General features: G+C 45.6%; 1 protein-coding gene across 1 annotated transcript; it reads right to left on the reverse strand.

Moving 5' to 3' along the window:
• Positions 1-736: 736 nt before the first annotated feature.
• LOC132874030 (general transcription factor II-I repeat domain-containing protein 2A-like) lies at positions 737-9190 on the reverse strand. Its single transcript, XM_060909899.1, has 4 exons — positions 9033-9190; positions 8560-8781; positions 2634-2769; positions 737-2530 (listed from the first exon to the last, which is right to left on the reverse strand). The coding sequence occupies exons 3-4, from the start codon at positions 2716-2718 to the stop codon at positions 1017-1019; spliced, it is 1599 nt and encodes a 532-aa protein (XP_060765882.1). The 5' UTR covers positions 2719-2769; positions 8560-8781; positions 9033-9190; the 3' UTR covers positions 737-1016.
• Positions 9191-15066: the final 5876 nt, after the last annotated feature.

Consider the following 15066-nt stretch of genomic DNA (forward strand, 5'->3'; position numbering starts at 1 on the left):
ATATCCTCCTTAATAATGACCAGGTCATTTATCCTTAGATTCCTCCGGGGTGCATGCCACTTCTGTCTCAAGGAAACATTCTGGAGATATTCTCTCCTCCACCTACTCCAGAACTGCTCAACAAGGTATTGTACCCTGCGCCACCTTTTTGCAGCATACAAGTCCTCCCTTACAAACTTTCCAGGTGGTGGCAAGGCAATTTTAGACTTCATCAAGACAAGGTGATTTGGAGTCAAGGGCTCCAATGAATGGGGGTCGTTAATTCCCTCAACACTTAAAGGTCGACTGTTTACAATAGCCATTGCTTCGTAGAACAGTGTTCCGAGAGATGAGTCATCTAATCTCCCTGAGCATTGAGCAACAGTAACATTTAACACATTCCGGATTGTACGGATTTGGCGCTCCCAAATGCCCCCTGCATGACTAGCAGAAGAAGCATTGAATATGAATTCACATTGCTTATCTGCCAGAAAAACTTCCAGTGCCTTTATATCGCATTGCTTAAGGCAGGGGTGCCAGGGTGAAATTGGTCAGGGGGCCAGATTGTTTTCAAGTGGGACCTCAGGGGGCCACATTACCGGCGTGACAAGACCAAACACTAAACAAATAGACATACTATTTGATATCATTTATGAATATAAATATTATTTATAAATGTTTGGTTTTTTAAATAATAAAAAAACAAAATGGACAAGGACACATAAAAACACAAACTGTAAATTACTTTGATCAGATTTATTGACAACTTGCACATAAAACCATGTCAATACACAGGCCTAATTAGGCCAATTAAAAAAGATGGCCCTAAGTAGCCCTAAAGAAGTCAAAAGATGTGCCAAGGTTAAGTACTCCACCAACAGGCCAAGTGACTAAATATTCACTAGAACTTAATAATAATAAGACATAAATAACAGATGGTACATTAACTTAAACAACTCCCACAAACTCCCACTCCCACAAACATACCCTCCCAATCATTACTTCACAGCACTATGTTACATGGGCAGACAAGCCAGCTACATTTTACATGTCGAAGCCAGAAGCCTTTTATTTTTCACCAGCTTGTCCACATTGGGGGACAGGCTCTGGGCCGTGGCTATTTTCATGACATCATTGAGATGTCCATGTGTCATACGATTGCGCATTTTCGATTTATTAATATTCATAACTGAAAATGCCTGCTCACATAAATATGTTGTCCCAAACATACAGAGTATTTTACCCGCAAATGCAGTGATAGTCGGGTACTCAGGTGGCAACGATTGGTAGAATGATTCAATACCAACAGATTTGTACATGTCCTTCAACCGCGTGCAGCATTGCAAGTCTATCAGTTCCATTTGCATCGCCTCGGGGACCTCGGAAGCATCCGTGGTGAATGGAGAGCCAAAAAACGCAAAGTCCTTTTCCAGTTCAGTGAAAACCGTGAATCGTTTGGCAAACTCGTGCATGAGACCGGAAAGCAAGTTTGCATACTTGTCCATGCTCTGATGACTGACAGACAGAGATTTCAAACAGGGGAAGTGGGCTGCATTGCGCTGACAGAGCTGTGCCTTCCATAATGCAAGTTTACGTTGAAACGCACGGACACCGTCGTAATACCCAGTAACGAGTTTGTTGCGACCTTGCATATTAACATTCAATAAGTTCAGGTGTTCGGTAATGTCCACTAAAAAGGCAAGGTCCCTGGTCCATTCGGTGTCGTCCAATTCCTCCACAGGCTTCCCTTTAGCCTGCATGAACTCGGCTATCTCTTTGCGCAATTTGTAGAACCGTTTGAGCACTGCGCCTCGGCTCAACCAACGCACATCGGTGTGATAGGGAAGGCCCTGGTGGATGTCATTTTCAGATAAAAATGCATCGAATTGCCGGTGGTTGAGCCCTCTCGCTCTGATAAAATTGACAGTGGCAATAACACTCATAACATGCTCCATTTTCAGACTCTTGCAGCACAAAGCCTCTTGGTGTAATATACAGTGAAAATTCCAGAATACCTGGTCTGGGTTGGCCTCTCGTACCTTTTCTCTCAACTTAACAACCACTCCGGCCTTTCTCCCTACCATGGAAGGTGCACCATCCGTAGCCACACTGACAGCACGACTCCAGTCCACCTCCAGATTGTCAAGGGCCCCGACAAGGCTAACAAACACGTCGTTAGCTGTAGTGGTGTCTGTCAAAGGCACGATGGAAACAAACTCCTCGGTGACATGTAAGGAAGCATCCACTCCGCGAATAAATATCGCCAACTGGGCTGTATCAGTCACATCAGTGCTCTCATCGAGAGCAATGGAGAACGCGATGAAAGACTTAATCTTCTCTTTCAGTTGGCTGTTCAAGTCGCTGGAGAGCTCCTCCACTCTCTCGGTCACTGTAGGTCGGGATAAGCTGATGTTCGCTAGAGCTTGTCGCTTTTCTGGACACGCTAGCTCCGCTGCCTTTATCATGCAGTTCCTCACGAATTCCCCCTCAGAGAAAGGCTTGGATGCTTTTGCTATCTCCCATGTGATGGCATAGCTCGCCTTCACTGCCCCTAAACAAGAAATAAAATGAAAAGTTATATAGAATTCCCATTCAAAAACAGCTGCAGTTAACATAAAAATTAGACTTGAATAAGATATACAATTAAAACGAACCTTCATGTGTATCTCGGCATCTTGAGAAAGCTGCTTGTTGTTTTTGGAGGGATTCAGCGTCAATCTTCCGCTTTTTTGATAACATCCTGACTGACTGATAGTGAGCGAGCGGCTCGTCCCTTGGTCAGTGCACGCGCTGCGACAGAGACGAAGAGAAGGCAACGAGGAGATAGAGTTGAGAACAGAGAAACGAGAGAGAGAGCAAGCGAGAAAGCAGAGATGGATTCAATAATTAATCTTGCGCTGGAGAAGTATGGAGTCCCTGTCCGATGTTGTGATCTGACTTTCACTGTTCGGCCGCTGCTTTTAAACAGTCTGTGGCGCGAATTGGACCGATGCAAATGGAAGGGCCATCAGGCAAATCTCCGCCTCTGACGTCAATGCGATCGGCAGTGAAAGACAGGTAATTGTTCTGTAATAATTGTTCGATGGGGTGCGGCAGACATTGATGGCTCTCTGCCGGCCGAACGATTAGAGGGCCATCAGCAAGGGGGCCGGATTAGATGTTCATTCGGGCCGGATCCGGCCCGCGGGCCGGCACCAGTGGCTTAAGGGCTTCTTTGAGCTCATTTTTAGCGCCAACAAAATTTGTGCCTTGGTCACAGCGTAGCTGACTGACAGCTCCTCTCAGACTGACAAAACATCTTAGGGCAGTGATAAGACAGTCCGTAGACATGTCTTCCAACATTTCAATGTGGACTGCACGTGAATACAAACATGTAAGAATGAGCCCATACCGCTTGTACTCCTTTCGACCCCTTTTAACTATAAATGGACCAAAACAGTCCATCCCACAAAATGTGAAGGGGGCTGAAACTTGGCAGCGTTCTTTGGGGAGATCGGCCATCTTTTGTTCCTCTACAGGTCGTCTAAGCTTTCGACATTTTACACATTTGTGAACAAAGTTGGCTACAGTCTTACTCCCACCTTGAACCCAAAAGCCATTATTTCGCAGCTCCATCAACGTTTGATTACGCCCCTGGTGGCAGATCTGGGTATGATAATAAGCCATTATCAACTCTGTAATATGGCTGCCCTTTGGGAGAATGATGGGGTGCTTTAGCTCTTGACTCAGTGCTGCCTCTTTCAGTCTCCCACCAACACGAAGTAGACCTGCTTCTAGAAAGGGGTCCAGGCAAAACAGAGAACTTGAACTTGGAAGACTCGTGCCATTGCAACTCGTTTGGAGGACCTTCATTTCTGATGCAAAGGCTTGTTGTTGGGCCATTTCAATCACGATCTCTGCAGCTCTTTTCCGTTCTTCAACAGACACACAGTCAGCATATGATGGAGTTTCTCTGGATCCCATTCTCTTAATCCTTGCAATCACCTTGATGAGCTTTGTCCAGGAGGAAAACCGATCCCCGACAATCAATTCTTTAGCCTCTTCCTCTGTTGGGACACTAATCAACCCATCATTCACATAGAAACTGTTCTCTATAAAGGCTGATGCTAGAGGATATTCCGTCTTATGTTGTTGTGCCAGATACCGGAGGCCATAATTAGCACACCCAGGCGAGGAGGCGGCACCAAAAAGGTGGACTGTCATTCTATATTCCTGAGGTTCTGCATTCAATTGACCTCCCTCCCACCAAAGGAACTTCAAATAATTACGGCATTCAGGCACAACAGAGAATTGATGAAACATTTTCTCAATGTCGCAAATCACAGCACTCTTCTAAATCGTAAAAGTACTCCCACCAAGGAGTTGGTTAAATCAGGGCCTGTTAGCAGTGTGTCATTCAAGGATATTCCATTAAACTTAGCAGAGCAATCAAGCACAACTCTAAGTTTATCTGGCTTTTTGGGGTGGTATACCCCATGATGTGGGATATACCACACAGTTTCTTTCTCAGAAGCTGCCGGGGCCAATTCTGCATCACCTCTATGCATTATGTCTTTCATAAAGGCTGTGTACTATCATAATACTGCTCGTTTGCCTTCAACCTTTTCTTCAGGTGTTGTAGCCTAATGGTAGCCAGCTTCTTATTATTTGGAAGAATTGGTGCATCAGTGCCCTTAAAGGGAAGTGGCCTCTCAATGCCCATTGTCCTTCTGCTTAATATTGGCACTCAAGAACTGGATAAACTGAACATCCTCCTGGGACACACATTTATTTTCATAGGTCTTTTCATTCAAGTCAAACTCCAACACCTTTATTACTTCTAGGGCAGAGGGGACTGGGATTTCCCTTACTGAAATTCGATGAACAAAGCTTTGGTTTCCTTGCCTATCTAAATGGGGATTTGCTGACCCAATGATACTCCAACCTAATGCAGTTCTTTGAGCAAAGGGTTCATTTTCACTGCCTGCGATGACCTCAAGGGGGGCTAATGCTGACGGGCAGTCATAACCAATTAATAGTCCCACTTCACAATCTTGCAAAGGTGACATTTTGCCCTTTAGATGTTTCAAATGTGACCACTGAAGTGCAGTGCTGTTAATGGGAATATGTGACTTATCGACTGGAATGAAATCCCGAGTATAGGCTTGCTTCACATTCACATAATTCAGAATTCAACCCTCTAACCTGTAGACTGCTAACAACCTTACTTGCTATTACTATATTGGCGGCAGTCATGGTGCTCAACTTAAGTTGTACTGGAAGTCCGGGCACACCGAGTTCAGAAGCTAAATCATCTAATATGAAAGTAGAATCACTGTGTATCAAGTAATGCATAAGTGAGAACTTCCTTCCCTGGTACTGCTATTGAAGACACAAGAACAGGGACAATGCTAGATGTAGCTAAAGCATGTCGTGTCAAAGCATGTGAATTAACAATATGCGTTTCCTCAGTTGTACATTCCCCCATGGCCCCAGAGTCAGCTGGCGTGACTTCATTTGGAGTTACTCTTCCTTCTATGTGCAGATATGTTGGATGACGTCGACCACACATGTTGCAAATATGACGCCTTTTACAGTCTTTAGTAATGTGTCCTTTCCTTAAGCAGCCAAAACAAAGGTGATGTTCATAAATGAACACTCTTTTAGCATCTATAGATTTTACAGCAAAGGTTGGACATCTAGCAACACCATGAGCTGCATCTTGGCAACATAAGCAAGGTGGCCATGCCTTTGACTGTTCTGTCTCTATGGAGCAATTGCATGTGACGTCACAGCCGATCCAGATTGTGACAGACGCCATCTTGTCGGTCAAACGCCATATTCCGCCTTCTACTTCTAGTTCTACTTTTACTTCTATCTTTTCTTCTGGAAAACCCTACTATATACAATTCTACTACAACGGCTGCGGCTACAAGCTCTCCCTACCTGTGCACGTTTATGGTTTTTTTTGTGTATTTTTGCGTGTTGTTCGTCTGTACCGGACTTCAATATCCACTACAACCGTATGGACTTACTGGACATTGGTTTCCAGCAGAAAATGACGGTTTGTAGCGATTTCCATCGCATGCACAACATTCCGGATGAGATAGCGAGACCAGCAGGGTCTCCGTGGATTGTTATCGGAAGCAAAGCGAAGGAGGCGGTGTCGGGAGCGGAAGCAAAAGCGAGGCTGCAGAGCCGGCCTGTTGACTAAGCTCAGAAAACAGCCACTCAAATCTCCACTGCCAAGCCTCTACCTCTCCAACGCCAGATCCATGTAAACAAGACGGACGATTTGGAATTACAGCTGGAATTACCTTATTCTATTCTATAATCGGCTGGTCAGTGCTATACTCGATATTTAAGTGACTTACCCATCCAATGAGGATTCTTGTTTACAAGATGCCACATCTCAGTCGCTGACAAATCCTGAATTTCTGTAAAGATAACTGTCCAGAGATTTATAAGCACGCAGTGCTTCACCACTGAACAGCGAGGGAAAGTTAATGAGGTAATTATACATGTCTGGGTATTCCACCTCTGGAAGTTCAAAATCCGGTCGTGAAAACTCCGTCCGGTAAGCCATAAGGGTCATAAATCTGTAGATCGTTTATTTTAGACATATATCTAGTTATCTGTTCATTAGAAAAATGAGCCGTGTAGTCCGTCGGTTGAAATTGATCCATTCTGTACACGAGTGCAGCAGTATTCAGCTGTTTTTGACCGACAAGATGGCGGTTGTGTACCTTCCGGTCACGTGACTGCAAGATCTCTATAGAAGAATCCTTCGCTTCAGTGACTGTGCTTAGGGTTTTAACTCGCTGTGAAATCCTCTCATCCATTGTTTTGATATTCAGCAGAAATGGTGAAGCAATGGGGTTACATGCTATTCGTGCTTCCTTTGCCATAAACTCAGCAAAATGCACAAAGCTTGGATAATTTCCACTTTCATCTAATTTTTCTACGACAATACGACTCCACCTGCGCACTAACCAATCAGGGAGCTTTTTAAGAAGTTTATGGTTCTCCTCACAGTCATCAAGAATGCTTAGTCCCTTTACATGTGGAATAGCCTCAGCACATCCTCTAAGAAAATCAGCAAACTCTCTAAGAGCAATTGGGTCATTGGCAGCAATCTTTGGCCACTTTACAAGCTTGTCTCTGAAGGCCTTTTGGATAATGAATGGACTCCCATATCTATCTTGAAGCACTGCCCAAGCGCCCTGATAGGCATCCTCTGCGTTTCGGTAGAAGAATCCTTCCACAGCCTTGCGTGCCTCTCCTGCAAGATAACTCTTTAAATAAAGCATTTTTTCAGCAACAGGAAGTGGCCTCTGATCGATTAAGGCGTTAAAAGACAATTGCCAATCTATGAATTTCAAGGGATCACCGGTGAATGTCGTAGGTTCTGGAACAGGTAGATGACTTAGAGTAAATGAACTAGCAATTTCTCATGCTAAATTGACTGATGGATTTGTCAAAGTTTCTTGTAATGCATAATGTGACTGAAAGAGTTTGGCTTGAGCATTTAATGGAAGTTTTGAAGTGTTTTGGTGGTCCTCTGGGGTTTGAAGTTGTTCACTGCCACGAATGAGGCCTTCACTGTCATTGTAGGCTTTAACACTTGCTGCTGCTACCTTTACGTCACTGTCAGCTTGTAACTGTTGAAGCGTTATTTTTTCCTTTTGCATTTTTAATTTCATTTCAGCCTCCTTTACTTTCCATTCCTGCTCCATTTCATCAAGCTTCGATTGTTGAGCATACAGCTCTTACATAGCCTTTGCCTGTTCCACCTTGGCAGCAAATTCCACCTCAGCATCGGCACGTTTGCTGGACACCGCAGAGTTGGCATTGGAGACTTTATCCGATTCCTTAGACAACCCAGAGACCACAGTTTCTGTGTTTGTTCTACCAAAGACTGATCCATACTCCTGTTTATTCAATATCTGTCTCACTCTTTCCTTTTCAAGTTGGTCATTAAATTCACGTGTGCTCTTTAGTCATCTAGCGACAAGTTCACAAATATCTGATGTTATAGATCCACATGCATCCATTCGTTTTACAATGTCTGGAGTTGTACTACGGTTTCGTTGCATAGCCTGATAATGTTCAGCAATCACCTTATATTTAGACTCAATATTGACTTGGTATAATTCAAGCTCCTCATGCGAGCAACAGGACTTTGTGTTCTTATATCCTTCGCTGACTTTCTCCACAATTCATAAGCCTTATTAAATGCTCTCTCATTTTTCTTTGCGGCCTGTTCATATAAGGCTTGCCCCTTCTCTGTTAACTTTCGCTCGCGAGGGCTGGACCGAATAACTTGTGTTTGATTTGCTTCTCCAGAGATCTCCAACATCTCTGCTTCTTCAGTCTGTTTGGACATATTATTTATCTATGTGTCTATATTGAGTAAGTAAGTGTAGTAGGTATGTGCTCAACTCTGGTAATTACATTTAAAATTACATATGCACGTTTAAAAACGATTTTATAAAATTACCCAACGGTCTGATAAACACACAACCCCAATGAATAGGCTATTTCCATTTCACAACCTTCAATGTCCATGTTAAATGTCACTGAATTTCACTCGTAGGTTACCAAGTCTGAAAAAGTCTCTGGCGGTGGACTTATCTGTAGACCATGGATGGAAATTCGTGCACATTCAGCAAGCTGGTCCTGGTAGATGGTCCTGGCGAAGCACGGTGGTTGACTCAAGCCTCGTGACGAGTTTCACTGTAGCAGCCCTCGGAAGAAAAGGCAGATGGAGTCTCGAAACGGGTGCATTCACTTTTATTTCGTCGTTCCTTCAGCACCGTGAAACTAAAATTTAATAAAATATACATCTTTCACAAAGAAGAAGACTAGTCCAGTAATAAAGATAAAAAAAAAGTCTGTGTACAAACAATTCCTACACCTTCACAATTCACATCACCATAATTACACGTTTACCAATAAGCACAGCCTACATACATTACAAAACATTCATAGTCACATGTCCTCAACAACAACACTCACGGTTCACACATTTCACTAATTATCTTGACAACAAAAAAAAAACAGACATTGCATACCTCGCTCCACTTTCCAAGGGTGCAAACTAGCAGTCCATTCAGCAATCCATTAACACTCCATGTTGCCACTTGTAAACACTTCAACTCAGAATTCCAACTTTGTCGAGACATAAAAAAAAGCTTCTAAAACTTAGACAAAGGTGGATTCACGCCATGTGTATATGCTGTGCTGTATGTTCAAAGTCAGACCAAAAACGCCAATCTACTTTTATAAGATGTCTACCATATTGGAGCTGTTATCTGCGCATGCGCATCATCACCAAGGGATTTCAAAATAAAAGTCGCAGAACATAAGCGGTCACTTACAGGAATGTTCCAATATCTGCATGTGAACAACCAACAGAAATGGGCATTACTTCATATTTCTGCCAATTAATTTTGTAACCTGATATTTCTGAGAAATTCTCAATAATATCCATGACCCCTGGAATGGAAGAGGCCGGATCTGACAATATCAGCAGTATGTCATCCGCATACAAAAATAATTTGTGTATCTGTCCTCCTGCCAGCACACCCTTGATTCTTGAATCGTCTCTTATAGAGACTGCCAATGGCTCCACAAATATAGTAAAAAGCAACGGAGACAAAGGGTCCCCCTGCCTAGTCCCTTGACCGAAATGAAAGAGCGGAGACACAATTCTGTTAGTGAGAACAGCTGCCCGTGGTGCAGAATACAGAACCTTTACCCAATTTATAAATCCATCACCAAATCCAAAGGCCTGTAAAGTACAACCCCGATTCCAAAAAAGTTGGGACAAAGTACAAATTGTAAATAAAAATGGAATGCAATGATGTGGAAGTTTCAAAATTCTATATTTTATTCAGAATAGAACATAGATGAGATATCAAATGTTTAAACTGAGAAAATGTATCATTTAAAGAGAAAAATTAGGTGATTTTAAATTTCATGACAACAACACATCTCAAAAAAGTTGGGACAAGGCCATGTTTACCACTGTGAGACATCCCCTTTTCTCTTTACAACAGTCTGTAAACATCTGGGGACTGAGGAGACAAGTTGCTCAAGTTTAGGGATAGGAATGTTAACCTATTCTCGTCTAATGTAGGATTCTAGTTGCTCAACTGTCTTAGGTCTTTTTTGTCGTATCTTCCGTTTTATGATGCGCCAAATGTTTTCTATGGGTGAAAGATCTGGACTGCAGGCTGGCCAGTTCAGTACCCGGACCCTTCTTCTACGCAGCCATGATGCTGTAATTGATGCAGTATGTGGTTTGGCATTGTCATGTTGGAAAATGCAAGGTCTTTCCTGAAAGAGACGTCGTCTGGATGGGAGCATATGTTGCTCTAGAACCTGGACATACCTTTCAGCATTGATGGTGTCTTTCCTGATGTGTAAGCTGCCCATGCCACACGCACTAATGCAATCCCATACCATCAGAGATGCAGGCTTCTGAACTGAGCGCTGATAACAACTTGGGTCGTCCTTCTCCTCTTTAGTCCCAATGACACGGCGTCCCTGATTTCCATAAAGAACTTCAAATATTGATTCGTCTGACCAAAGAACAGTTTTCCACACTTTGCCACAGTCCATTTTAAATGAGCCTTGGCCCAGAGAAGACGTCTGCGCTTCTGGATCATGTTTAGATACGGCTTCTTCTTTGAACTATAGAGTTTTCACTGGCAACGACGGATGGCACGGTGAATTGTGTTCACAGATAATGTTCTCTGGAAATATTCCTGAGCCCATTTTACGATTTCCAATATAGAAGCATGCCTGTATGTGATGCAGTGCCGTCTAAGGGCCTGAAGATCATGGGCACCCAGTATGGTTTTCCGGCCTTGACCCTTATGCACAGAGATTCTTCCAGATTCTCTGAATCTTTTGATGATATTATGCACTGTTGTTAGGACTGGGACTGTTTTGGCCTCTAGAGGCCGCCACTGTGTTTTGTGTTTGTCTTGATTGCCTGTTTCCTGCCCCGCCTTGTTCCTTAATTGTTTTGTGTATAAATACTCCTCTGTTTGTTCCTGTGTTATGGAGTCTTTATGCTATGTTGTCTAGTGCTAGTTTCCTCTGTCCCACGTATCTTGCCTGTGCCCTTGTGTTTTTGATGTTTTTGCTTTCTTTGGACTTTGTATTTTTGATCTTCTGAGCGTTCTGCATTTTTGCCTTTCCTTTTGTTTTTTGGGACTTTGAACCTTTGGATATTTTTATTTTTGGTCATCTTCTGAGCTTTTGGATTTTATTTTTGTTTTTTCCATCGGATTGTATATATTGTAAATAAACTGTTTTTTGATACTCTACCTACGCCTCACGCCTCTGTACTTGAGTCATCCCCCTGGTGGCCTAGTGGGGGTTTGCTGGATTATCACACCAGCGACCTGGGTTCGAATCCCAGCAAAACCCTAACAGAAAGACTCTGTCATGACTGACCTAGCAGAGGCTTCTTCAACTGTCTACCCGGCTAACCTTCAGGGAATGATGGCCGCGTTAACACGCCTCGGATCCACCATAGACACTCATGGACGGACCCTTGCTCGCCACGAGGTACTGCCCCAGCAAATTGGGAAAACCCTGGCACAGCTGACTTCTCTGCCCCCATCTCCTGCTCCTGCTCCACCATCCGCTCCTGCTCCAGTGCCTCCTGCCATGCTGCCTCCTTCACCTCGCGAACCTAGCCTTCCTGCACCACAGAGGTATGATGGCAAGCACAGTGAGTGTTGGGAGTTCCTTACCCAGTGCCAACTCACCTTTGAGCTCCAGCCTACCACCTACACTATGGATCGCCGCAAGATTGCCTTTGTGATAACCTTGTTAGCTGGTAAGGCACGAGCTTGGGCAACAGCCATCTGGCAGAGACAGGGACCCGAGTGCTCTGATTTCCAGATGTTTACGGAGGAGATGCTTCGTGTCTTCGATCAAGACATCAGCAAAGACGCAGCCAGAAAGTTCATGTCCATCCAGCAAGGAGGAAGCGTCGCAGACTACGCCATCTCGTTCCGGACGCTCGCAGCAGTAAGTGGATGGAACGAGACTGCCCTGGTTTCAGCCTTTCACCATGGTCTGTCTGACCTCATCAAAGATGGTCTGGCCTCTATCGGATGCCAAAGTGACCTCGAAACACTGATTTCTCATGCCATTCGTCTGGACAACAGGATTAGAGAATGCCGCCAAGTCCTGAGTCTCCCCGGCCTCACTGCCTCTACATGGAGCCCATCTACCTCCTCCAGTGACTGTCCAGAACCCATGCAAGTGGGTCATACTCGCCTCTCCGCATCTGAGAGGGAGTGCAGAAGGAGGGACAACTGCTGCATCTACTGTGGCAAGCCTGGTCACTTCCGAGCATCATGTCCCAAGCTCTCAGGAAAAGGACCGCCCTGTCCAGCTGAGGGAGGGTTGTGACGGGCCTACCCTCTCTCCCGGACTTCCTGGCCAAGGACTCTACATCCCGGTTTCCATCTCCTGGGGTGAGTCCGTCCACTCTTGCCAGGCCTTGTTAGACTCAGGGGCGGCTGGAAACTTTATGGATATCCACTTCGCCCAAAGTATCAATGTCCCGACTGTGCCTCTTGAAGTCCCACTGTCTGTGTCTGCCCTGGATGGCCAAGCTTTAGGTGATGGAAGAGTCACCCAAGTTACTTCTCCAGTCTTTCTCCAGTCTCAAGGTCACAAAGAAGAAATATCCCTGCACCTTATTCATTCACCTGAGTTCCCAGTTATTCTAGGCCTTCCTTGGCTTACTCGCCACAACCCTCGCATAGACTGGGTAACAAGCCAGGTTGTGGAACGGGGTCCTGCATGCCATGCCTCTTGTCTGCTCTCTAGCTCTCCTGTGTCTCCTGCCGAGCCTCCTGATCTCACCGAGTTATCTCAAGTTCCCACAGAGTACTGGGATCTGAAAGAGGTTTTTAGCAAGAGCAGGGCTGCCGTCCTTCCTCCGCACCGCGCCTACGACTGTGCCATTGACTTGCTCCCTGGGACGACTACTCCTCGGGGCCGACTGTTCTCCCTCTCTCAGCCAGAACGCAAGGCCATGGAGGAATACATCAAGGAAGCCCTGGTCTCTGGGTTCATTCGACCCTCCACTTCACCTGCTGGTGCAGGCTTCTTCTTTGTCGGCAAGAAGGATGGGGGGCTCCAACCGTGTATTGATTATAGGGGCCTGAACAAGATCACCGTGCGCAACCGCTATCCCCTTCCGCTGATGTCCACAGCATTCGACCTGCTCCAAGGCGCCACCGTCTTCACCAAGTTGGACTTACGGAACGCATACCACCTCGTCCATATCCGACAAGGAGACAAGTAGAAGACTGCCTTTAACACCCCGTCAGGGCACTACGAGTACCAGGTGATGCCCTTCGGACTCACCAACGCACCAGCTGTTTTTCAGGCCCTAATCCAGGGGTGTCAAACCTGATCCATAAAGGGCCATGTGGCTGCAGGTTTTCATTCCAGCCATGCAGCAGCACCCTGATTTGGCTTATTCAATCAACTGACACACCCACCCTTTAATCAAGGGTGGGTGTGGCTGCAAGTATTTGACTGTGTGAAGACAGTTCAGTTGATTGAATGAGCCAAGTCAGTTGTGCTGCTGCATGGCTGGAATGAAAACCTGCAGCCACAAGGCCCTTTATGGATCAGGTTTGACACCCCTGCCCTAATCAATGACATCTTGAGGGACATGATTAACCTGTACATTTTTGTCTACCTCAACGACATCCTAATCTTTTCCAAGACCGTGCAGGAGCACCGCCACCATGTCCGCCAGGTTCTCCAGAGGCTGCTACAGAACAATCTGTTCGCTAAGGCCCAGAAATGCGAATTTCATGTTCCCGAGGTCTCCTTTCTGGGTTTTATTGTACGGACAGGCCAACTCCAGATGGATCCAGCCAAGACCCTGTCCATCCAGGACTGGCCCACCCCCAAGTCCATCAAAGAGGTTCAGTGGTTCTTAGGATTTGCTAACTTCTACCGCAAGTTCATCAAGAACTTTAGTTCTGTAGCAGCGCCCATATCGGACCTCACCAAAGGGACAGGTGGATCATATGTCTGGTCTCCTCAGGCGGAAAAGGCGTTCAAAGACCTCAAGCACCGCTTCTGCACGGCACCCATTCTGGTCCTCCCGGACCCTTCGCAACCCTTCATCGTCGAGGTGGACGCCTCGGACAGCGGTGTCGGCACGGTCCTCTCTCAACGCTTGGAAGGAAGGTTGCACCCCTGCGCATACTTCTCCCACCGCCTGAGTTCTGCGGAGTCCCGGTATGACATGGGGGATCGAGAACTGCTAGCAGTTAAACTGGCCCTTGAGGAGTGGAGGCACTGGCTGGAGGGAGCGCAACACCCATTTTTGGTCTGGACGGACCACAAGAACCTGGAGTACCTCCAGCAAGCAAAGAGACTCAATCCATGACAGGCTAGGTGGGCCTTATTTTTCAGTCAGTTTGACTTTACCCTATCATACCGCCCCGGCTCCAAAAATACCAAACCTGACGCGCTTTCCAGGCTGTTCGCTCCCACCAACAGGGAGAGCGAAGTTGGTCCTATTATCCCTGTATCCCAGATTGTGGCCCCTGTCCGCTGGGGCAGGGCTTTTCAAAGTGTGGGGCGCGCCCCCCCTGGGGGGCGCCAGAGTTCTTCAGGGGGGGCGCAACGTGAGAGACAAAATGGATTGGTTTTTAGTACCTAAAGCTACAGTGAGTGAGGAGACAAAGTCTGGGCCAAGCAAAAAAACAGAGCCTCCAGGATGTTGCGATTTGCAACTTCAGCGCAAATTCAACCAATCCCCGCGAATTCAGGGCGGTGTTGCAATTATATCCAATCACCGCAACTTTCCCGCAAATTTGACCAATCATTGGCGTCGTCTTGAGGTGACGTCGACAAACTACCTTCCGCCTTACTTCCGTGTGTTCAAGAGAAGCAGCATGCACGTCGTGTTGCCAGATTGGACGATTTCAAGTGCATTTTGGCAGGTTTTGAACATATTTTGGACTGGAAAACGTCAGCAGTATCTGACAACACTGAAAGTGTGTTATGTTTACAGTGAAGGACTGTGTGCACTTTATTTTTTTTTTT

Source organism: Neoarius graeffei, chromosome 26 (assembly GCF_027579695.1).
Source record: "Neoarius graeffei isolate fNeoGra1 chromosome 26, fNeoGra1.pri, whole genome shotgun sequence".
NCBI classification, from domain to species: Eukaryota; Metazoa; Chordata; class Actinopteri; order Siluriformes; family Ariidae; genus Neoarius; species Neoarius graeffei.